General features: G+C 40.3%; 1 protein-coding gene across 1 annotated transcript in view; it reads right to left on the reverse strand.

Annotated features, from left to right (window-relative positions):
* The window catches only part of ARID5B (AT-rich interaction domain 5B), a gene marked incomplete at its 5' end in the record, with an annotated part of 189,140 nt that overhangs the window by 146,615 nt on the left and 17,243 nt on the right, over positions 1–25,282 (reverse strand). Inside the window, one exon of the mRNA XM_082854706.1 lies at positions 11,834–12,059. Coding sequence (XP_082710832.1) covers positions 11,834–12,059 — 226 coding nt within the window. The remainder of the gene's footprint in view (positions 1–11,833; positions 12,060–25,282) is intronic.

Consider the following 25,282-nt stretch of genomic DNA (forward strand, 5'->3'; position numbering starts at 1 on the left):
CAGGGATGGATCAAAGATGGAATGGAACTGTAAAGTCATGAGTTTCCTCAATCACTGAAAATATTAAACAGTCAACTATTTTCAGCAGAGGACATTTAAGAAGTAGTGAGTTCAGGAAAAGATGTCATAACTAGAGTTTTGTAACTAGATTATCAACCCTGAGATTTTATTATTGTATGAGATTTACCAGTATCCAAAGGGCACGTGTGAGATTTTTACAGATTATTACAGATGTTCACCCAACATCCAACTTTCCTCTCCTTCCAAGAATGCTGTATGATTATATATACTCACCTCTTGGAAGGAAAACATGACCATGGAATTAATCACTTTGTTGATTAATGAAATACGAGTAGAAGCCCATGCCTGTTACTTCATGTTACTATATTTAGGTTGCAACTGTCCACTTTACTTTCTTGGGGAAGAAAATAGCACTTTGCAAGGTTTACTTTTCTAAAGGAAAGAAGAAAGAAAACCAATGTTCTTGACTAAATGCTCCCCCATATGTAATCTAATCTAATCTTTCCCAGTCCTCTGAGACAGGTATTAACGCCGTTTTACAGATAAACAAACAAAGCAGAATTAAAAAATTTAAGGTGATACAGCTTAGAGAGCAAGGATTTGAATTCAAGTCTGTCTTACTTTAAAGTTCATGACACAAACGTTTAGTACAGTGGTCAAAAAGAAGCCACCCGAATATGGTAGGTTCTGTGTTTGCTCATTCTTCTAAATCTTTGATTGAAAACATTAATACAAAACAATGGAAACTAAATGAGCATTCTCAATTTAAAAAAAAAAAGAGAAAGAAACCCACACAGAGGCTGCACATGTGAAAGCCTGTATTTACACACAGCCATCATGTGATGGGTAATTAGCCAGGTAACTATAGGTTTTTCTCCGCTAGAAAAGTATACGTTTCATCATGCTTTGAAATCTGCCTTATTATCAGCGCTGCTATGAAAACAGTGTTTTATTTCTTATTGAGTGAATAGGCCAGGCATAAAGCATTGTTTTTGTAGAGCCTAACAGAATACTTCCCTTGTGAACCAAAGAAGTAGAATGAGTAGTTGGAAGATGGGGAATATCCTCCACCATGATTAGCGAGTAACCATTTTAAGGGAGGTGAGGATTAAAACAGTACAATTGCCTAGAATAAGAAGTATCAGATGTCTTGCTAAAACCATCTCCTTAATCACCTGTCACCTAAAGAAGACCGATTACAAACAAGCTGATGATAATAAAAAGATAAGGGAGAGCAAGTCCAGTCTGGATTTGTTTATTTCCCTGCACATTTTTGTCACTGCTACAATCCTGACACATGAAAAAGATTCCCTTGAGGAAGAGAGGAATTAACGAGTGCCAGTATTAATATGTAAATGTCCACACACAACAAACTCCTACAACACCACCAAAAATCCCTAGGCTGGCAAGCTAGCTTTGAGCATGTTCAAAAGCTCTCTTAGTAAGTTTCCTCGAATGAGTCTATAATGGAGGATTACAAATGAAGCCCAAAATAGTCAGAAACTAAATACCACAAGTACAGTCGTCCCTCAGTATCCGTGGGGGAATGGTTCCAGAAACCCCGCCAGGATACCAAAATCTGAGGATGCTCCAATCCCTTATATAGAATGTATAACATGTGCATATAACCTACACACATCCTCCCTTATACATCTGACCCTGGAACAATATGGATTGCAACTGCATGGGTCCACTTACGTAGGGATTTTTTTCAATAGTAAATACAGCACTACATGATCCAAGGTTGGCTAGATCCATGGATATGCAGAACTGGGAAAACAGAGGAATCACAGATGTGGAGGAACGACTATAAGTTATACCCAGAGTTTCCACTGTGCGGAGGGTTGGCACCCTAACCCCCTCATGGTTCAAGGGTCAACTGCACTTTAAATCATCCCTAGATTACTTATAATACCTAATATGACATAAATACTAAGTATATAGTTGCCAAAATGCAGCAAATTCAAGTTTTGCTTTCTGGAACTATCTGAAGGGTTTTTTTCTTTTCTTTTCTGAGTATTTTCCATCCAAGGTTGGTTGAATCCACGGATGCGGAACCTGCAGATATGGAGCGCCAACTGTACGTTGCTTCTCTTTCCAGGTACCAATGGGAAAGCCCCTCCACTAGAGGGTGTCCTAGGAAGTGCCAGACAAGAACTCAAGTCAACCACTGAATCCACACAGGTGTCCTAACCATGCAGAGCAGAGAACGCCAGAAATTTCAGAGGAGGTTGATCATAAAAGTCGCATGTTGACTTAACCTACTAAATATAGCTGTGAAGTCAGAATGCCCACAGGATAGTTAGGACTGTTGCTGGGAAGATAAGACAAGCATATATATATAAAAAAAGATACTGCATTATATTGCTAGTTACAGCGTCAGGTACTCAATCAGGTGGTAGAGACACCGAGTGTGATAAGAGCTCCATAAGCAGGGAAAATCCTTTGGGCAGGATGCCAAACAAGGGCTTCAGGGGCTTCAACTGAAACTTAAAGAAAAGAGATTTCCTTCAGGTAAGAGTCCTGGAAGGGGCATTCCAAGAATGAGTAAAGGCATGAGCCATACAAAACTCACGGGAGGGCTGGGGAGCAGGGTGTGGGTGCACGCGGTTAAAGAGAAAGAAGACCAAGCTTGCAGTTAGACGAGTTAGGCTAAAGCAAGAGGTTTACATAAGCGATAGGAGATAAGAGAGAGAGATAGGCTGTCTTCACATTCTGTGTGCACTTTGAGCTGCCAATTCCACCTCTACAAACGTATGAGGAAAGAGTCATGGACATGGGCAGAGTTACAAGAATTTCAGAGTTTGTGGGAAAACAGAAGCAAATGAAATGTCCAAACAGAAACACCTCTCTCATGAAACATTATGGCAGGCAGAAAGAAACAGAGTATTTTATAATATGGAGACACTGTCATAATACACCTGTACAAATTTAAATGGGGGGGAAGGATATGCATACGAATTTCATACCTATACACTCATTCATATACCTTGGCATATTGATATTAAAAATGCTAACAGCAGTTACTTCTGGGTGGGAGGAAAAGAAGCAACTTAAATTTTTCCGCATTTTGTATTGCCTACATTTTCTAATATGAACACGGATAACACTGGCACTCAGAAAAACAACAACAATGAAAGATCTTTAATAAAAAAGGAAAAAACTGGAGGCTGGGACTGAACAGTTCACTGGATGCTTGCCTACAACATTTGTATCTTATCCAGTAGGCATGAGGGTATCAAAGAAAGGGGAGCTACTGGCTGAAAGCCAATATTTTTAAAGGGTCAGAAGTGTAAAAGATGTTAGAAATGATTAAAAAATTAAAAAGCAAGTGGAGAGGTCCAAAGAAAGAGGCCAGGCACATTTGGGAGAACAAAGAGAGGCCACTTCATCCCAGCATACTAACTGAAAACACACAGGGCAAAGCAACTAGGAAAACCCCAAATCGACAGCACTGTTTGCTCAGCCCCTACTGTGCATGAAGCACTTGTAAAGCTTCTGAAACCCCACTATTATTCCAATGTGTCCTAAATAAATATATTCATTAAAATGGGGTAGAAGTCCAAACCTCAGCTTTCCTCAACAGTGGACCTGTACAAACTACAGACTTAAACACATCATGTTAGAGGAGAGAAGAGGGGTGGATCTTTGACATTTAGGAAAATTAATGTTTTGCAATAAAACCTCACATTTCAAGTACTCTAAAAGACAAATGAGGGGCTTCCCTGGTGGCGCAGTGGTTAAGAATCCGCCCGCCAATGCAGGGGACACGGGTTCGAGCCCTGGTCCAGGAAGATCCCACATGCCATGGAGCAACTAAGCCCGTGAGCCACAACTACTGAGCCCATGTGCCACAACTACTGAAGCCTGCGCGCCTAGAGCCCACACTCGGCAACAAGAGAAGCCACTGCAATGAGAAGCCTGCATACCGCAACGAAGAGTAGCCCCCACTCACTGCAACTAGAGAAAGCCTGCGCGCAGCAACAAAGACCCAACGCAGCCAAAAATAAATAAATAAATAAATAAAAGTTAAAAAAAAAAAAAGACAAATGAGCAGTTGGGAAGAATCAGCATCAGTACTAAAGAGAATTAAGCCTAGATGCCCAAATCAAACACCTGCTCACAAAACCCTCTGGAAAAGCCCCATCAATTCACATGTTGGATGTATGTGCTTTTGGGTTCCAAGGTGATGCCATCGTGATAACAGCTATAATAATGGCCTACAGTCAGTAATCATGCAGTGGCTAAAGAGATGAGAGCTGGAAAGTAAAGAAAAATATTTTAGAGGTACAACAAAAGGAGAAAAGAATTTTACATTTCCAACGGAAGGGGAAATGTTGAATCAAGCTTCATTTTTAAAGCACATTTGAGGCGCGATGTTGCACTGTTCAAGGATGCTTAACAGACCACGTGGACCAATCAGGTTTGTTCCTCACAGTAGACTCCTACCACCAAATACAAATGGAAGTATTGCTCCAAGTGTGCCTATCTATAATACCAGATATTTATGAGCTTGCAAGAAGCCAAGGATGCCTAGAAGACTTTTTCCAAAAGACCCCGGGTATGTAACCAGAAACTAAAGGGGACATATATATATTAGCAAGGGACTCAGACCGCAGCTGAATTTCTTTCATCTTTGGTAATCTTCCCATCAGATGGTGACTACCACAGCTTTTTCACTGTGATATTCACATTTTTATTAATGAGACTGAAACAAAAGTATGGGTTGGTTGCCTTCTCCATCATGGTCTTTTTTTATCAAAGGTATGGCCATACACCAGAAAACAGAGAATGAAAAAAAGCAAGAACAGCTAGAGTCCAGGAGGATGATAATGAACTAAACTAACACATATGATAATTTAGGGAAGACGTGTGTGCTGGTCTTTTATCTTATTTGATCAGAGCAGCTTAAACAAAGCTGGACACCAAGCTGGTATTCAACTGTGGATCTTTATTGAGGCAATAATACTACAGTCCTACCCTAAATGCTACAATATACAACTATAGGAATTGCAGAAACTTGAAAGGCACGGCAATGATATTGAGCCACAAAACCTCCTGCCACGTTAGTTGACAATGATGTTCATTAGATAATAGTCTACATTTAACACTACTGTTTAAAAAAAAACACAAGCAAAACCAGAGGTAACTAAAATTCAGGAGGTATAGTGGTTGAATAACATCTTTTCCCTCCTTTTTGCCCTAAGGAGTAGAAAAGTCAAGGCCATACAGCTTCAGGGAAGAGATTCCGAGAGTTTTGCCCGTGTCATTCCTACCCGGAGGGTGCCAAGCCTGACGCATGTGCCATGGCTCTCTTCCAACAATGGGTAAGTTGGTATAAAAGAACCACCAAAGTGTGTCCTGAGATGAGTGACCAGGATGGGGAAGGATTCTGAAACCACATCCTGGTGGAAAATTGAAAAAATTGGGATTTGGCTAAAACAAGCCAAATAAGGACAGAACTGAGGACTATTTCAAGGAAAGGGGGAGAGGAAGTATCAACTGTACCAGTGTCCAGCCTGACAATTCTATGAAGCGCTCCCCAAAAAGCATGAGTTTCTTACCTTGTTCAAACATTGTATCCAGGAGGTGAATACTGGTAACCTGAATACTTAAAAATAGCACTTAAGTTCCAATTGCACTTTTTTCTTACTTCTGCCCCAACATCTCCAATTCTAAAAGTAAGAATAAAGTCTTATATTCTATGGACTTCTCTTCAGTTGACTATCTAACCTTCAGTCCATTATTAAAAGATCTGAATTTGGTGTCCTAGAAAGTGTTCATCACTCTAGGAAACACTAGAAGATCTGCAAGTCAACAGAAATTCCAAATGGAAGGGTTTTAACTTGGAATGAGCCTTCCTGAGTGATGGCAGTATGATATCTAGACAGCAATATCAATGACCAGCTGTTGACTGGTTCACACGTGGTTAGGTTTCACAGACTTCCCTTCCAGCAGGTGTAGCCGAGATGGCTGAGTGCAGACAACATACATCGTTGTTTACTCAAGACACTTTTTACATGTTCATTCTACCATTATTTTAGGACAGTCTTCAACTACTTGATTACATGGCCAAGCTGAATTTTAACTTTGAAATGAAATGGAATAATCTCCCGCCTATGTTCCCAGATCCTTAGAAAATGGCCTGTCACTAAGTTGTTCTAAAGCTTTGGATGTCTCGGGTACAGACTCCTGGAAGTGTGAACTTGCTCCTGTCAAAGGTTCTCTGGGCTGTCACTTTACAATGAAATGAAGCAGCCTCTTGAAGAAACAGCCACGTTGGCACGTGGACAGCATGCTTCTCCTGTGTTCGCTGTGCTAGAATTAGATTCTTTAAAGAATGCATGGTTCACACCACAATATTGTCAGAGGAGCTTGTGAGAAAATCCTTTGGAAATTATCTTTACAAATTTTTGATAAGCCTCAAGTGTAACTGATTTCTATTTTGAACTCAAGGAGGCCAAATCTGTTTCAGTGAAGAGGCCCTTCTGTAGGGATTCCTCATGATATCCACGAACAGAATAATTCAACAATATATCATCCAAAAAATTTCCCAAGTTTCTATCTTAAGAAAAAAATAGTATAGCTAGCTCGGCAATGGAAGTTAAAATATAAACAACAAATACCCTGAGAAGACTGTTTAATATATACATACAAAATTTACATCTAGGAAGGAAGGAAGGAAAGAAGAGAAGGATTGGCTTAGTGAGAAGCATGTCTTCCATCTTCAGAAGTTCATCAGATGTCTCTGGTGAAAAATACTTCCTATGACAAACTGTCAGCACCTTAGCGTACTTCTTATTAGAGACATTTATACTGTTCTCTTCAACACAAATCGAGAATCCTTCCCGTATCCACGTCCCAGAAAGCAGCTTGACATATCAAACTCAAAACGAAGTTGAAACAACCATTTGAAATACAAGGCCTCCAGAATTTCCAAGCAAAGACTATAGTCAATTTCTAACCAAAAGTACTGGAGAAGACATTTACACCACTGGCCACTTGTGACCCAGCTTATTTTGACCGAATGTAAGGGGAGAAACTTTATATAAAATATAAATACATATCTCTATATAAACATATAAAAATATATATTTATATTCTTTCTCCATATAGTTGTATATATAATATATACAAATATATACATATAATATATATACAAATAAAAAAACCTGAAGGATTTTAATAACAGCCTTCTACTGAGGCAGACAGGAAGAGTGTAAACCCTGCCCCAAATAACTAGAACATGTGATGAGGGAAATTCACAAGAGACAAATTAGCTCATTTTATACCGCCTAGCTCCCTATGATATAGAATCGCCTTCTTGTAATAATGATAATACCACCTTAGACGTCAGTATCACAGATGCTTCCACACATATTGATCTTTTTTCTCCATTGACCTTCTCAGAAATCCAGCGAGATACACAAAGTACACACTATGGCCCGTTTCACACACGAGGAACCCGAAGGTGTAAACACACAGTGACTTGTGCCGTGAGTGACAGACCTTCAGGACAGGCAGAGGCAAGATTCTCCTGACCTCCCAGCCACTGCTCCTTCACCACCACCATGCTGTCTATTCCCCAAAGTACAGTAAAAGTCCCAGCAGCAGAAGGGACAGGGGAAGGCACTCTTTCTCCATCTGACGGGACTTTAGAAACAGAAACTGAACTGAGGGAACCTGAGGGAACCCCCAGCATTAAATTCACCCACACCCACATCTTTTGGTCTCTTTTCTTGATTTCAGCTCACACTCCCCTATCTTTTCTTTTTCTAGAGACATATTTGGAGATGAAACCATTCAAAACTGCCCATCCACAGACAGTTTGTGGCAGCGTAACTGACAACGCGTCTGCTGCAAAAAAATGAAAATGCTGTTTTAATAACCTTGGCCTAAAATACATTCTATTGTATGCCTCAAAGGGTTTCAATAAAAAGTCAACCTGTAGAGACATATTTTCTTGGCTTAAACAACAATCCAAAGCATATAAATGTAGTCCAACTATAATGACATATTTATAGGCCAATAAAGCTTACACTGCAGCTTTCATACTTCACTTAAAGGAACTCTGTAAGAAGCAGTGTTATATAAAATAATTTGATTTCTTTTCAAACTATAGCCCAAGGAATAAAAAAATGCAAGTATGCTATGTTTAACTGATAGTGTTTATATTCCTTAGCTGTTAAAAGTTTTGTAAAATGAAATAATTCTTCATTTGACTAGTTCCAACTGCCATACCAAATATGGGTATCAGGTCCACTTTATAACAAAAGCTAAGTACTGTAATTCTGAAGACAAAAATAAATAACTAGAGGCTTGTGTAGTGAATGATTTAATCAACCCGATTCTTCTGGAAAAACAGGTTCCTGTGTTCGTTATGCTTATGAATAATACATTCCTTAACCCTTCTATTTTAACATAGTTATTTTTTCTTTCTTCCTTTTCTATAAACGTCAGTATGAAACTGTCTGAAAAAAGGTAAAATGTCTCACTGAGTAAAGTCACAATCTGAATCGGTTTCATACTGAACTAACTTTCTGTGAAAAGGACAAAGGGGAGGGAAGGGGATGAATGTACTCTCACACATCTCAGAAGTGTTTTTTAAAGATTGTTAGTTTCCCCACTATCTAGAGCTGCAGTTTCAGTCACCATTTACCATCTTAAATGAAAATGCCATAGGTTTTTAAAAAGCAAACATGACCTCCGCAAATATTGTCCTTGAAGGGGAAAGGGATAAAAAAAATGAAAGAGTTGTGATTTGAGTCACAGCAGTTATTGGAAGCTGCCATTTGGGGCAGAGTTTCTCTTTGTGGAGTATTAATTTGTTGGCAGACACACATTTGTGAGAACATTCTTGTTTTTTTACTATTCAGAGAGACAGGAAGTGACACAAACTGGGATTAAAGGGAACTTATTCTACCTAAACACTCAGCAAGAAGAGTTCTTTGATTAGCTTTTAGATGGTAAGATCCCTTCTTTAAGAGTCAACCGAATTATTTTGTTATTATTGATGTTTTAACATGATGAAATAATTCAGTTAAAAAAGATAACATATTGCAGTTTTACTTTATCCACAGAAAGGTGAGATGGCTCCATTCTTTGCTTACTTCCACTAGAAAAAAAGAGGGAGGGTCTTAAGTAATCTCAGAGTTCATCTTCTTGCCCTGGTAGGAACAATGAGGAGTTGGAAGGGTTTTACAGAAGGAAAAACCTAATAAGTGTGTGAACTTCCATTAACAATGTGGTACTGGAAGTGGTTTCAGTGTGGCCAAGAGAAAGGGAGATAAGAAAACCACTGTGTAGAAAGAAAAGTACAGACAACAAATATTTTGATGTTGCAGACAGAGAAAGGAAGGGGTTGAAGAGAAAGTTGCTGGGACAGGAATGCACACAGCAAATGACATCCCCTATATCCCCAATATAAATCCTCACAATGTAGGCTTGTAAACCTTAGATCAAGCAGATAATGGAAACTCATTACATTAAGGAAAGTTTTTGTTTCTCTTTCCACATTATTACAACACAGTGTGCATTCCAATTACAAAAGCTATTTGTCTCAAATTCCCCACAGTTCATACCAACTGAGTAGAATTTCAAGGCTCCAAATTCTATCCTTAAAGGGGTATTTTACATTAAAAAAAAAGAAAAGAAAAAAAAATACATGGTGTTTCTTAGTCACCAGAGAGCTTCCCAATCAAATCTCCTGTTGCTATTTTCCCTTCCTCTGCACTGATCACTCATAGAGCTGTCTCCCAAATGAGACCCAAAGGGAAAAAAAAAAAAAATCTGAATCACCTAGAGGTCCTTTTATCAGCACACGTTCTTTGGCCTTGCCTCAATCCTACCGAAAGAAGAATCTGGGGAAGCTGTACTCAGCAATCAGTATTATTTAAAACATTTTCCTAAGTGAGTCTAATGAACAACAAGAGTTAAAAACCACTAAGTACTTTGAATGTTCACTATAAACCAAATTCTTCTGGAATCAATTATTAAAAAGTTCGATTATGGACATTTTTAGAATTCAGGAAGATCAAAACCTCTAAATCTTTTGATGAAATTAAGAGGCTGGGTTTCTTTTCATTCATTAATAAACTATCAATTTTAAATACAAAACAACTCTTCTATAAATACTCTTGTTTATATGCATGACATCAAGCTTAACCATCTACACATCCTTTTGTTCCCCCATGGGTTTCCTGTTTAGTTTTTTATTAGTAACAGTATATTTCATAACTAAAAAAAAAAAAAAAATCAAACAAACAGAAGAAAGGTTTTAATGTTAAGGAAAACATAAGACAATAGCAATACAACTTAGATCATATATTAGGCAAGTAATACAACAGCTGTATTATTCAGCATTACCACATGTCAGAAGGCTAGTCATGGTGTGTTCACAAAATTGGCCATGTTAACAGCCTGTATAGGAAGATGATTAAAAAAAAAATTCTTTAATTTTGAAATGAAAACCACTAGATTAATAATTTTCTCTAAATGGGCACATGACAATCAGGCCACCATGACCAAAATATTGCTGCCTGACATCTACCAAAAGATGCCAGGAAACTGTTGATTGTTAAACTAAAAGAAAATATTAATGCTATTCCCAAAACACAGCACAGCTCATCACAAACCAGAATCACACGAAAGACAAGTCAGTTACGGGTGTTACTCAGTCTCTTTATGCCAATTAAAATAAAAAGTCTAGGTTTGTTGTAGTAGTTAAAATCTAGGTTAAAAAAAACCCAACAGGAAGTTGTTACATTAAGGCATAAAACTGGGCTATGAAAATCAGCATTGTGCTAGAACGAAAGAAAAAGATGCCTTAATATGTTAAAAGTGAAGTTCCTCTTTGCCTAAAGAGGAAATAAGTAGTCTAAATCAGAGGTCAACAACTGTGGTCTTGAGCAATGCTAGGAAAGTCAGTCAGTGAATGCCACAAGGAGTTACAAAGGAAAAAAAACAAGCAGGAAAGGACACAAAAAAGTCACTGGAGAAGAGAGAGTCGAGAAAAAAGCAACAGAATTCATTATGGCGCTCCTCTCCATACACCAGTACACACCAGCCACTGTGCTACCCCCTTTGTAGCTTACGTCTCCCAGTGACCCTGAAAAGTTTCCAGGTTTCCAGATGGGGAAGCTGCGGCTTGGAGGTTAAATTATTTGCCCAAGGCCACACAGCTAAGTAAGCAACAGAGTCAGGATTCAAACACTAAACGGAATAACTACTCCAAATCCCAAACCTATAGTGGAAGAAGGGAAGGAAGGAAAGAAAAAACCATATGGTTGATGGTAACCACTACACCCTGAAAACTCTGGGGAACCTATGCCGTGAGCTGTGAACCAGTAGTTCCCCTGCTCTGAAACTCTTCTCCTGCTCCACGTGAAGCAGCGCAATCTCTCTTCCTCACTTTGCCTTCCTTCCAACGTAAAACAGGAAATTCTGATGTGGTGTTAAAAAATGTCATAGCATCTACTCAGAACAAATATTTAAACTCTCCACTAATTCAACTTCTGGTGCCTCGATTAAGTCTTATGCCTTGACAGCAACTGGAAGCTGCTAAACGCTGAGTGTTATTATATCACCCAGTTCCCAGCACAGGGTTCCACACAGACAAGGTCCTGTGATTCAACAGGTAACATCCATCCCTTCCACCCCCAGTCATCTCTCCATCCATATTCCCAGGTCCCTCTGAGGTTAAAGAAATTATATGCATATATGAATGACAGGGTTTCCAGAAAAACCTACAATAAAAAAAGTAGGTTACTGTATACGCCCACACGTTAGATTTAGAAGTACAAACGATAATTACCAAGGTCAGCCTTTTCCTTGAGAACGTCTTTGAAGTTGAGTCCACTGTTCAAGGTTGACTGCCGGTACTTCAGCAGAGCTTCCTTCTGTCCATTCCTTCCCAGGGACTCCATTTTCACTGACCCAGCTTGAAGGCCACATCTCCACTTGGAGAAATCAGAATGTACCCACTTGACCAGGTCTTCAAGCTTCACAATCACCTTTTCGGAAACAGCAATGACTTCATCCTATAAGAGGTAGTGGCGGGAGAACAAAAAACATTATTGGTGGTTCTGAAGTAAATGATACGTTTTCAATAAAGCCCATCTGAAACACCATCTGAGCGGCTGAACCTAATGTAAGCAGACAACGTGTTTTATTGGTGACAGAGAACCTTCAGAAACTCACTTCACTTCAATGGTTTTTCGCTGCTTGTGGTCTACTTGAGGAATAATTTATAGGATTTATTTGTTATGTGCTTAGAAAATGTCCAAAAATTGGACAGTAATTCTAATAGCCATGCTATTTGCCAAAGCTCACTCTCCCTACTTTGACCACATGGGCGAAAGCTAATTTTTAGGTGCCATTAATTTTACAAAAGTAAAAAAGTGAGAACTAGATGACTAATGGTTAGTCTGTCTCTATATAAATGGTCTAAGTAAATCTGGGATTCTTGGAACTCTGACTCACCCCCAAATTCCTATGTTTATGGTACATTTTCCCTTGGCTTATACACAAATATTGAATTTAACTTTTGTCCTAAAATTAAATAAAACTGTGATGTAATCCCCAAAGAAATACTTCATAAATGTTATGTGCTTCCCACTGAAAGAAACTTACACATTCTCATGTTTCTTAAAAACTTTGTAAGTTGAGAAATGAACTGATTTTTTTCTTTTAATACGTATGGGGTAAGAGGCAAAGAGGGCAAGTGAGGAGAAAGCCTTTGAATCTGAGAAAAGTAGTTGAAACTTAAGTTTCTCCTACGGATCATAAATTTCAATTTCAAGCACCTTTAATTGCTTCCAGGAAACGACCAACTTTTCTGACTCAGAATTAATCCAGCAAGATATTTAATAGATATCCGTACACGGAGCAAAGGAGGGCCTCTCTTTCCCGAAGATTCTTTGGAAAAGGCTTAAGAAGATCATCTCACTGGGTTTTAAGTTAAATTATTTGAAGCATTTGACATTTCAACTTGAACTGACTTCTTCCATTTCTTCTACTTCACATTTCTGAAGAAAGCTGAGCTGTGAAAACCCCTAAGCTTACAAAATCTTAGAAATATTTTTGACAAACAACAACAGGAAGATGTCTCTGAGCTATTAAACAAAGGGAATTCACAAGTGATTTGGGCTAATTTTGCTGTAAAACATGACTCTTTCCTCCTTCTCTCCCACCTACACACACACACACACACACACACACACACACACACTCTACTCCAAAGCAAACAAAAAAGGGTTTATTAAGATAAGCTTCACACAATAAGAAGCCCCGGATTCAGTTTTTAAAAAATGTTTTAAGGTAGGATCTAAAATTTCACTTTTCCTCATCCAGTTCCAAGCTGCCTCTGAGAAGAGTTTGTTAGGCAGCAGCAAAATAACAAATACTCTATCAAAAATGAAAAGTAAAACTTTTGTAATGGAATCCTTTCTCTTATCATGATTAAATATGAACTTCCACTAAATGGGAGACAAAGTAGAAACTGTTTTTATTCTCTGCTCAAGAAAAAAAAAATGTTAATACTTTATATAAGCAACGGGGCATATTACAAAGTACCATTTCGATGGATGATTTCACTCAGATTCACTACACCATCCTCTCGAAATAAAATATCTATAGTTGTTACGCATTTTATAGCTATTACATGGTGATTATTAAATGTCAGAATAAAAATTCAGGCTGGGTATTGTTTCACCAAATATGGTTCCCTAGAAGAGACAAGTTTGGAGATGAGTGTTATTTTCAAATAGCTCTAACTATGATCAAATGATTATCATTTCAACTACCAGTTGCTTCAGAACTTTTCCAAGAAATGGCATGACTAGCTCTGGCTGGCTTCCAACACCCGCCAAACAAATAGTTTATTAACCGAGAGAAAATACAATCCTTATGATGTCATTGATGAATAAACCCATCTTTCAAGATCCAGTCTACAGGTTTAGTCCTCCCTCCTTTCTCTCTCTCTCTGAAACAGACCTTCTGAATATATACACAATGCATAAAAACAAATGCAGGAATTCAAATAAACATGTAGAAGCCGTAAACCCAAGTTTGGCTCAACTGTGAAACCACCAGTATGTTTCACTGTGGATTCACAGAGAAACTGGCCCTGCAACATTGTCCAACGCCAGGATTTAGAAGGAAATCTGATAAGCGGAGGAGGGGGAAGCAAAAAACCAACCCCCAAACCAAAATAGCCAACATATATATAGAAAATGTCTCAGGAAACATTACTTTGTACACACAATGGCATAAATCACATGTTCGTATTTACTATTCTGAGGCAGTTGCTGACTAAAGTTCCTAATACTCACCATTCTTGGGCAAGTCTCTATGTCTAAGAAAAGAATTTCAATAAGCTCATCTCATGATTACATTAGCGCTCTGCAAACCGAGAATTAGCACTGGATAAATACCGCTGATTTACTCTAATGCAACCCAAAAGGAACACAAAGAAATACACCTTGTTATTCTATTAATGCACTTTGGCTTTTCAATTAACCCAGAGCCTAATCAATATTTATGTAGGCTGCGTTGGGATACTTTCTAAGTCCATATCCCCTTTCATCATTGTTTCAAACTGCCCATTTCCGCCGTTTGGATTTTGTTTCTCCCACTGCATAATAACAGCGTACTCAATCACAGACTCCTCTAAGTCAGAGGAGATCCTCTGGTCAAGAAGTCATGTATCAGCCAGCCTATGTGTATGGCTGGCCTCTCCAAGTGTTGTAAGTCCCAAGGGAAACTTGGGACTCCCCTGGTGGCGCAGTGGTTAAGAATCCGCCTGCCAGTTCAGGGGACACGGGTTCGACCCCTGCTCCAGGAAGATCCCACATGTCGCAAAGCAACTAAGCCCATGCGCCACAACTACTGAGCCTGCACTCTAGAGCCCGTGAGCCACAACTACTGAGCCCACGAGCCACAACTACTGAGCCCACATGCCACAGCTACTGAAGCCCACATGCCTAGACCCCGTGCTCCGCAACAAGAGAAGCCGCCACAATAAGAAGCCTGTGCACTGCGACAAAGAGCAGCCCCTGCTCGCCGCAACTAGAGAAAGCCCGTGCCCAGCAACGAAGACCCAATGCAGCCAAAAATTAATTACTTTTAAAAAAACCAATTGGGAAACTTTACACAAAGTCTTCTGACTTCTATCTTCTCTTATAAAATAAAATAAAGGGTTATCTGGGGAAATAAAGAGAACAAAAAAATCCCTCAAAACAAAAAAGTTGAAACTGAGTAGAGGTTGCTTTCTTTAGATGAGATGCAAGTTCTCTAGTCTGCCACTGACCCCACCGTTCCTATCTCCTTACACTCAGTCCACCGTTCCTTTACCTGCCTGGACCCTCCGGCAGGCACCCACCATTTAAGTAAACGTCCACACCCTAATTTATCCCACCTCCCTCACTTTAATGATGAGGACAGTAAGGTTCAGTGACATGTCCGACTGCCAACTTCAGGCAGAACTTGGACAGGAATCCAGGTTTCCTACTGGCCAACACAGCATTCATCCTGGACTCTGGAGCCAGACTGCCTGGGTTCAAATCCCAGCCCTGCCATTTACTCCCTGTGGAATACTGGGCAACTTCTTTAACTTCCCTGTGCTTCCATTTTTTTAAACGTTATGTTTTTAAAAAATGTTAATGATACTGTCTATCTCTGACAGCAATGGTGAGGATTAAATGTGTTAACATAAATTAAGTGGTACATCGGATTTAGCTGTCATCACTGTCATTGCTTCTCTGAATTAGTGTTTTCCAAAGAGTGCCACACAGAGATGAGTATAGATGGTTCATGGATAAACCTTTTAATATTTAATGTAAGTTACTCATTGCTTATTTATTTTTGTGGTAACTTTCCACTTATGGGGAAGTGGTACTGGTTTCCCATTTATAGGAGATATATAAGTTTCCTCTTTAAATAAATTTTAGTTAAAAAACAATGGATCGGTTTGAACAAAGCCATTAAATAAATCCAGTAGATGTGGGTATGGCAAAAAAAAAAAAAAGTCAAGATGCTATGAAAATGACTGAAATTTGGGACAGTACATTATATATCAGTGGTTCTCAAAGTGTGGCTCAGGAACCCTGGGGAATCCCAAGACTATTTCAGGTGGTCCACAGGGCAAAACAATGATCATAATAATACTAAGAAATTATTTGCTTTTTTCACTCTTATTCTATTTCAAGTGTATAGTGGGGTTTTCCAGCGACTACAAGACAGATGGTATGGCAAAAGAGTGAATACAGAAGGAGATACGAGAATACAGCTGTCTCTATTAAGCTCGACAGTAAAGAAATTTACAAAAATGTAAAACAATGCCACTGTTTTTACTAATTTTCTTTGTTTTTGAAAATAAGGTTAATTTTCATAAAAATGTGTTACATTTACATGATGGCTTTATATTCCCATTTTCATTGTATTAATATTTTTTAAAATTAATTTACAGTAAATTTTCCTTTTTTTATGTACAGTTCTATGTATACCATAGTACACATGGCAACTACTGATCTGTGCTTGGTATAGTTTTCTCTTTTACAAAATGTCATATAAATTAAATCTCACAGTATGAAATCTTTTAAGGCTGCTTCTTTCACTTAGCATAATGCCTTTGAGAGCCACCCATGCTGCTGCCTATATCAACAGCTTGTTCCTTTTTTTCTGCTGAGTAGTACCTCATGTTATGGATCTGTCCCACTGACAGACACTGGGTTGTTTCCAATTTTGGCGATTACAAATAGAGCTGCTATGAATATTCATGTACAAGTTTTCGTGTGAACATACATTTTCAGTTCTCGAGAGTAAATACCTAGGAGAGGGATTGTTGAGTCATATATTAAGTACATATTTAATTTTGCAGAAGCTGGACAACCGTTTTCCAGAGTGGCTGTAACATTTTGCATTCCAACCAGCAAAATGAGAGTTTTTAGGAGAGTTCCAGTTGTCCCCCATCCTTACCAGCACTTGATACTGTCACTGTTAATTTATTATTGCCACTTTAATATGTACGTAGTGGTTTCTGATGTTTTTAATTTTCATTTCCCTAATGGCTGAAGATGTTGAACATCTTTTCAGGTGCTAATTTGCCATCCGTATATCCTTTCTGATGAAGTGTGTGTTTAAGTCTTTTGCCCATTTTTAAACATTGGGTTGTCTGTTTTCTTACCGTTGAGTTTTGAGAGTTCTTGTACCCTCTTGATACAGGTCTTTTACCAGATATGGGGTTTGAAAATATTTTCTCCTGTTCTATAGCTTGTCTTTTCATTCTTTTAACAGCATGTTTCACAAAATGAAAGTTTCATACTTTGATCAAGTCCAATTGGTCAGTGTTTTTCTTCTATGAATTGTGGTCTTACTGTTATATCTATGAAGTCTTTGCCTAATTCCTGGTCATGAAGAATTTCTACTTTGTTTTCTTCCCAAAGTTTTATAGTTCTACATTGAGAAGTATAATCCATTTTGACTTAGTTTTATATAAAGTGTGAGGGTCAGCTTGACATTCATTTTTTTGGCATATAAATGTCACTTTATTTTTAAATAAATTAGTAAGCATTTAAAATCATTTTAAGTTTTAATTTCTAATACCAGTAGATATAACCCACATAAATCAAAGCTCCTTTGCGGTCCTAGATAATTTGAGTATAAAGGGTCTTGAGTCCAAAAACTTTGAAAACCCTGTATCACTAACCAAGGCCGTTCTTATTCTTAACTTTGCTTAATGTCCTAGTAACAATTTAATAATGAACAACTCTACCTTTGACTTGAAACTCTCCCTCTTGTTAAGAACTGTGAAGAATCTGAGATTTTACTCTACTTTCAAACTTATAAGTTAGCTTGTCACAGTTTCATGGATGCTTGCAGAGGACACAGACTCCTGGTCAGAGACAAACGATGGTTTATAGCTCACAGAAACAGCTGTAGTCAAAGTATCAGCATTTGTGTTGGATCTTTGATACCCAATTCCCAAAAAGAGATACCAAGAGGGCTAGAGGATATGTGTCTACAGAGTGGGGTGCATTTCAGGAGAAGAATCCCAAGCATAGGCAACCCAAATCTTTTAATACTGATCAGTAAGTATGTCTGCCCTTTGTTCTGGAGGAAGGCACTAGCTCCATCTTCCAGGGCTGTTCACTATACAAACATCCTTGAAAAGACAGTTGGAACAAAGAGCCAGTGGCTTTGCTCACAAGCGTACAGATACTCAGTGGCCCATGAAACATACCTACCCAACGCCGAACACCTCTACGTTCCTTTGCTTTGTTCAACTTCTCTCCTTCCTCATTCTATTTCCCTACAGGAAAAATGTAGGAAACATTTATCTTTATATGCTGTCTGGGTCCAGCCTTCCTTCTCTGCATATCACTCCTTGAAGTCATTCTCCATGGAGATTCCAATGTTACTCTCTAAGGCCATGACTACGTTCTGTAGTTTGGTTCCAACTAGTTGGTTCAAACCTTCACCCAGACTCCAGTTCTTGGTCCAGTCCTCAATTTAGACGTCTCAAGAGTCAACTCAAATTCAGCAGAACTGTACTACCAACTTGGCTTATGTGTAAGAAAAGAGCTTAGTTGACACAAGAAGAATTTAATACTCCCCAACTGTGGTTAACTTGTTGCCCACATCTATTCTTCCTTTCATCTTTAGTAACAGACTGCTAATTTGCTCGGCACAGAAACAGACACCACTTCCCTGCTTCCCTTACAGCCAGATGCGGCCATGTGACCAAGTTTTGACCAATGCGATGTATCCGTGATGTGCGCAACTTCCAGCTCAGGCTCTCAGAGGGGATGGATATGCCTTTGGATCATACAAATAAAGGCACATCTCTCAGGAGAAAACGCTAGAGGGAGTCAGGTCTCTAGATGACGTCATAGAACCCAGCCATCATACTAACCCTGAAACACTTACCCATAGGCTGTGACATGAGAGATTTTGAACTCCCAACTTACTTAAGCAGCTTTAATTCTGGGTCTCTGTTAAACAGAGCTAAACCTATATATATATATTTTATTAATATATCATTCCTCAGGAGAGAAGACATGAACGGAACCTTCCCTATAGCACCACGTGGTACCCAATAACAGACCATTGCTGAGGACAGCCATGTTCAGCTATGTTAATGGAGCCCAAAGGACAATAAACACATACGCGTATTATCAGAGGGGTTGGCGAGCGGGGGGCGGGCGTAGAAAACAGGAAGACACGGCATATTCACTTTAATTGTCCCCAAACATCCTGGGGTTTTGCACCAATGGACTCGGGCAAGGGGAAGAAAGTGCCCTGTTGGGCCTGGCTGCGTTGGCCGCTTCCATTGCTTGCAAGCCTCCCTCAGATACCTGATATTCAAGGTACCATCTGCCCCATGACTCTCCCTGTTACACATTAGTATGTTCTCCTAACAGGACATCTACAAAGTGAGTAAAAGGTTTCACTCTGCAGGCACGTGGTTGCCAATCAGAGGTCCAAGAAGGTCTGGCCAAAGAGAATGGTAATGTGGGTCAACAAGATGAAGCTTTCACTGGTCAGTGGTGAAATGAGAAAAATGAAATGATAAAAATGAAGACAACACAGTGAGTATTTCGAGAAGCTAAATATGCTAGATTTTAAGGACTACCCTTGTATCAGCCAGGATCCCAACAGGAAAGACATGTAACAGTTGAGTAATGATAATCCAAGGAGGGTTTTACAAAGGGACTAATGACCAAGATGTTGGGGGGATATAAAAGAACCCTAAGAGAGCGGTAGTGCAGGAACCTGGGCTAACAGCATCTCAGCCATCACCACTCCTGGGTGAAATCGTCAAAAGGGCGGGGGATGGTTACCAGCAGATCCTTCTACCAGTGGCTGTGACTCTTCCTTAGAGGGACACCAACAGCCTGGGGGAACCTCCCATGTAAGGACAGGGAATAAACACCTGCCTTCATTCTCCTTCCTCCCTCCCTCTTCTGTGGGGGAACGGCACTGGAAGCCCCCGGTCCCAGGAGCTCCGTTACTGGAGCCACACAGGGGGCCTCCAGGACAGAGAGAAGGGTGCAGCGCTAATCCGGAGAGGCTCCCTGCACACCTGCTGTTTAGGACTTCGCCTCTCCTCCTTTCAACTGGTGTTACAATAACCTTTTTTTCCTCTAAAATGAGGATGGTAATGGATGCTGATAGCTGCTTTTTAACGTCCTTACTCGGCAAAATAAAATGGTATCAACACTAACTTGGTCCCCGAACTGGGAATTACTGTGCTTATTACCTGTGACATAATGTTAAATCTTTGTTAGGTGTCAGTGTTTGATTCTGAATTGCATAATTCTCTCTCCTACAGTAAACACCAGAACTGCAGAGACTTTTGAACGGCGAGGACGTTTAACTTTTACTTCTCTTGTACCTCCCAAGGAGCCATGAACTGTGCTGGGCCCAAAGCATACAACAAGTATTTATTTTAATGGTCCCCCCGTCTGGATGTCCCACGCTGGGGGAAACTGAGAGCTGAGGAAGCACTGGCTTCTGAGTCTCACGGACCCGGCTTCAAAGGTGGCTCTACTGTGTTTAATGTCAATGTTAATCTTGGGACGTGACATTATCTCACCAAGGTCTCATTTTAAAAAAAGGGCGGGGGGAATCAGATAAAAGAACCCACCTCCCAGGGTAACTAGGCTGTTGGAGTAGTTCTAGTACAACTGTCAACACAGGCATCTAAGAAATGACGGCTATTACCGTTATTACATAACATCACTTTAAGTGAAAATGAGGGAAGGAGGGTGAGTGATCTTCAGATATCACCTGCAAGGAACTGTGCAGGAACTGTACTCCTCTTAATTCTTTGTCTGGGGACAATAATATCCCTGGAGCTCCTGCTGGGTACCTCCAAGGCCAAGGGTGGGCCGGAAAGCAATTAAGAATGTCTGGGCTTCTCCTTAACCCTCAAGGATACAGCGGTGGCAAACTCTGAGGTGCTTTACTCTACCCAGACGTTCACCTATGAATTTAACAGACATCATCTTATCTAATCCCCATGAGGACTCGCTGAGGTAGGTCTCCTCAGGCCCATTTCAGAGATGACAAAACTGAAGTAGAACCAGAAACCAGCTTGATAAGCCTATCATTTCTCTGGGAAATTGGTCTCTAAGCCTTTATAGTAGTAACACTCCAACCTACTCCCATCCTGGGATAAGTGAACCTTCCCCATCTCCCAGCAATTTCCTGGGGTGGCTGGGACTCAAGGTCATTTTGGGACAAAAAGATTTGTAATTTTTTCATTTGTATTTTGGTTTTGCCCCCAAAGTAAGACTACACGCACTAGTTAAAAATGTGAAGACTTTCCTGCTGTCTGAGTGACGCAGGAATCCTCTCAAGTTTGCTAAGGGTTAATGTGACTCCCTTAACACGATGAAATGGATTTGCCACGGAGGCTGATTAGTGTATTGGGTTCCAATTTCCCAAGCCAGCCCCTTCTCTTCCAACCTTTTCCCTCCCCCTCACCAGACACTGGGGTGATGCCTGTGGCTCGGTGAATTTTGGAAATCCATCCTGGTGCAATTACAGGGACTAAGCAAACAGAAGACTGCTCTGAGCGGCGATTTGTCAAACGTAATGTGACCATCCTTCTTGGCACAGCCAAAGGCATTTGAGTATCAAATAAGTAATTCAAAAACCCTAAGTATTTTAATATTCCTAAAAACATTTTTAATCCTCGCTAATCTAAAACCTGTTAAGATGCAGCGTGCTCCCATGACCAGAAGGCCCTCTCTAAAGAAAGCCCCAGTAACATCCTCTCATTAATTCCCAGTTCCATTTCTTTCCTTTTGGATTTACTACGCATGCATCTTCTTTCCTCCCTAAGATTAAAAATAAATTTACACAGAAATCAAGAAAATGCATCCCAGCATCCTCTCTAAACAGGCAAGCATGTGATATGTAGAGAAGATGCCTTAAGTCAATGGTTGAGCCAGCCTACCCTTCCTTTAGCCAAAGTAATAGGGTGTTAACATCACAGTCTATTTTTTAACTACTTTCAGGTCGCCATAATAAAAACTGGCTCGGCCCCCACATACTTAGCTCTGGCCATGAAAGCAGAAACAAAAGAAGATAAATGAGGCCAATTCCAGGGTTAACGCACAGCTGAGTTACCTATGAGAACATTCTCTCAAAGCAAAAACAGTAACCATAAAACCCAAACTCAACCACCACCCAACCGAGATGTTCTAATATGGTGAGTGGCTTCAAACCATTACTTTTACATCTGCTGACCTTTTCTCCACCTGGTTTTACAGGCATACGGCACACTGCCCAGGTACGAAGTTCAGCAGGGCCCGTATTCAGTCAAGACCCTGAAAGGAAGAAGGAAATCCTTTGCCCCTGTTGGTCTATGAAAATCATGGTGGGAGCCGACTGAAGAGTCAAGGTTATTGCACAGCACCTTGGTATACTGCTGTCATTAACGAGAAGAGCAGTCTTCAGACAGTCAGCGAAAGCCTTACGCCTACTTAGCACGCTTTAATGTAGAAACCAAGTAAATCTTCCTGTTTTCTGTAGCCTTTATTTAAACATAAACATATGATTTAGACATGCTCCCTCTTGTTACACATTTTTTTTCACTTTGTTCACTTAGCACAGTTCACATTATTACCCTCACATGTACGAGGGCAGTGGAATAATTCGAGACCCACGGCTTTATTTAATAATGTAATTATCCTATATTGGATTACGTAAAAGGGGCTTTGTATTTTACAGTTCTAGCTTTTCCCATACCAGTGATATGCTCTGACACAGTAACTGATTCAGGCTTCAGTCAAAAGCTCTAAACTCAGTTTGGAAAAATATTGAGTGTTTCTGAATAAGCCAGGATTAACATAAGAGCCAATTTGCAACCACAGTTGGTGACCTTTCTACTCCTGTTCAAAGACTGTGGTGTGGAGGCCAACACAGAGGACAGACACGAGCAACTATGGCTGCCTGATTCCAACTCCCTGCCACCTCAGTGAGGCGGTATAAACCAGAGAATAAAGCCCGAGTTTCCCTCAAGGTAAGCTTTCTGAAGGCGGGGCTGTAACTTGCCTTCCACGTCTTCTGATAGTCCGTAGACACCAGGAGGAGCTGAATGCGTGAATGAACGAATGAGTGAATGAATGCTACTGGGCATTCCGACAAAACAGTTGCAAAAGGGAATCCAGAAGGAGCTATCACAAGCTGAGCTTCATCCGGTGCTACTGTCAGGAGGGATTTTGTTTGCGCTTTTCCCCCAACTCAACTCAATCTGATCCAATTAACCTGCACTGACTCTGCTCTGTGCCAGGCATTGGACTGGGAACCAGCCATGGAGAGAGAAGGATGAAGAAGACACGGGTGCTGCCCTTCAGAAATGGGCAGTGCCCAGGGCTCCTGTTCCTTGCCTAGAAGTGAAGGTTACTCTCTCTCTAGTCTCCTTTGCCAGAGAATCCATTCATTCTTTCACTTTCAATGTCCGGAACATCTACTCTGAGCTGCGCAAGGCACTAGGAACAGCAGGGGGCTGGGGAAGAACCGCAGTCTAGCGGGGGTGGGGGACACAGGACACACAGTAAAGCACAGTCCTCAGCTAAGTGTGATTTATACAATGAGAAACTGTCATAAGTGAGCTCATTCATTCAACAAGTATTTATTGAGCACTAACTATATGTCAGGCACTGGGATCATAGTCAGAAATTAAAACAGATAAAAATCCGTACCTTCCTGGAGCCTACAGTTGTGTGTGGGGTTAGGGTACGTCGTGTGTGTGTGTTGGCAGAGAGGGGAGTGGGGGGCCAGATAATAAAATCTGCACGGAGAGGGAACAGGATACAAAGGCACTGGGAGGGACGCCGTATGTTGTCAAATTCAAGGTGAAAGAAAAAGCACACAGCATACATATATCCTATAGCTGATACATCTTCTAAATTTGAATCCGGACTCCTTTTCTCGAAGTTTCTGGCAGGTTTCGCATGGAAGCTACCCCCATAAATCAATTTCCATTATTAAAAACTGACCAGAATCTGGGAATTCCCCGGCAGCCCAGTGGTTAGGATTCCGCACTTCCACTACAGGGGGCACGGGTTCGATCCCTGGTCAGAGAACTAAGATCCCGCATGCCATGTGGCATGGCCAAATAAATAAATAAATAAAAGTGAAAAGAGAGTCAACAGACTGGGAAAAGATATTAAAAAATAATTGACCAGAATCTGCTTAATGCCACCCTTTTCTCAAACCTTTAATGCCTACATAGGTGTGTTTTAAGCACTTTATCTAAAACCAAGTTGCATCTTCCCTGAAAGAGGAACAGTTGAGTTTTCCTGTGAAACAGATAATTTCCACAGAATTTAAAAGATGGAAGGCCAGCTGCTCCCTGACATACGCACAGAGTTGAAGAGTGGCTGAGAGATCCTTGTTTCCTATAGGTTCACCTGTTAGAAACACAAACTGGGACAACAATCCCTTTCATTTGGATGTTTAGGACTTAGTTACATGGACATATGCCAACCTGATTTAATGCCCCTCCTCAACCACTGTGCATGAAACATACCTATGTTTTTATGCATGTAGGAGCCTGTTTAATTATACCAGCTACAGCGTCCTCATTCCCCTTCTCTCTGCAGACTCATCATCACACCAGACGCAATGTCCTTTCCAGCAAAACCCCCCAAATTCACTGATCAAGACATTAGGTTTGGGACTTCCCTGGTGGTCCACTGGCAAAAGAATCCGCCTTCCACTGCAGGGGTATGGGTTCGATCCCCGGTCGGGGAACTAAGATTCCCACATGCCGTGGGGCAACTGAGACCTGACGCAGCCAAAAATAAAATAAAATAAATTTTTATATATATATGACATTAGGTTTTAGAAAGACCCAGTATAAGTTGTTGACATGTTCTAAGACTAACAAATATTTGAAGGATTAAAGCAGTCTGCTATCTATTATGTACATCGTCTATAATTAAATGCCCAGCAGAGTGGGGAGGTATTTGGAAGAACCACTCAAGGAGAATACATAATAACAACAAAAGGAGAAAAAAAGAGCGAGACAGGGTAAGAAGACTATCTTCCAATCCACATCAGACTAGCTTATACTAAGGTGATTGGTTCCACCGCTGATTGTAGCGGGCAGCCTCTAAAAGGACGCCCAATGATCCCCACCTCCTTGTATTCATGCCCTTGTGTGATCCCCTTCCCTTGAATATGGGCTGGACATAATGTCCCAGATCTAACAAACAGACCTAGGCAAAAGTGATGGGATTTCAACTCT

The sequence above is a fragment of the Leucopleurus acutus genome, assembly GCF_964270905.1.
Source record: "Leucopleurus acutus genome assembly, chromosome: 14".
Classification (NCBI taxonomy): Eukaryota; Metazoa; Chordata; class Mammalia; order Artiodactyla; family Delphinidae; genus Leucopleurus; species Leucopleurus acutus.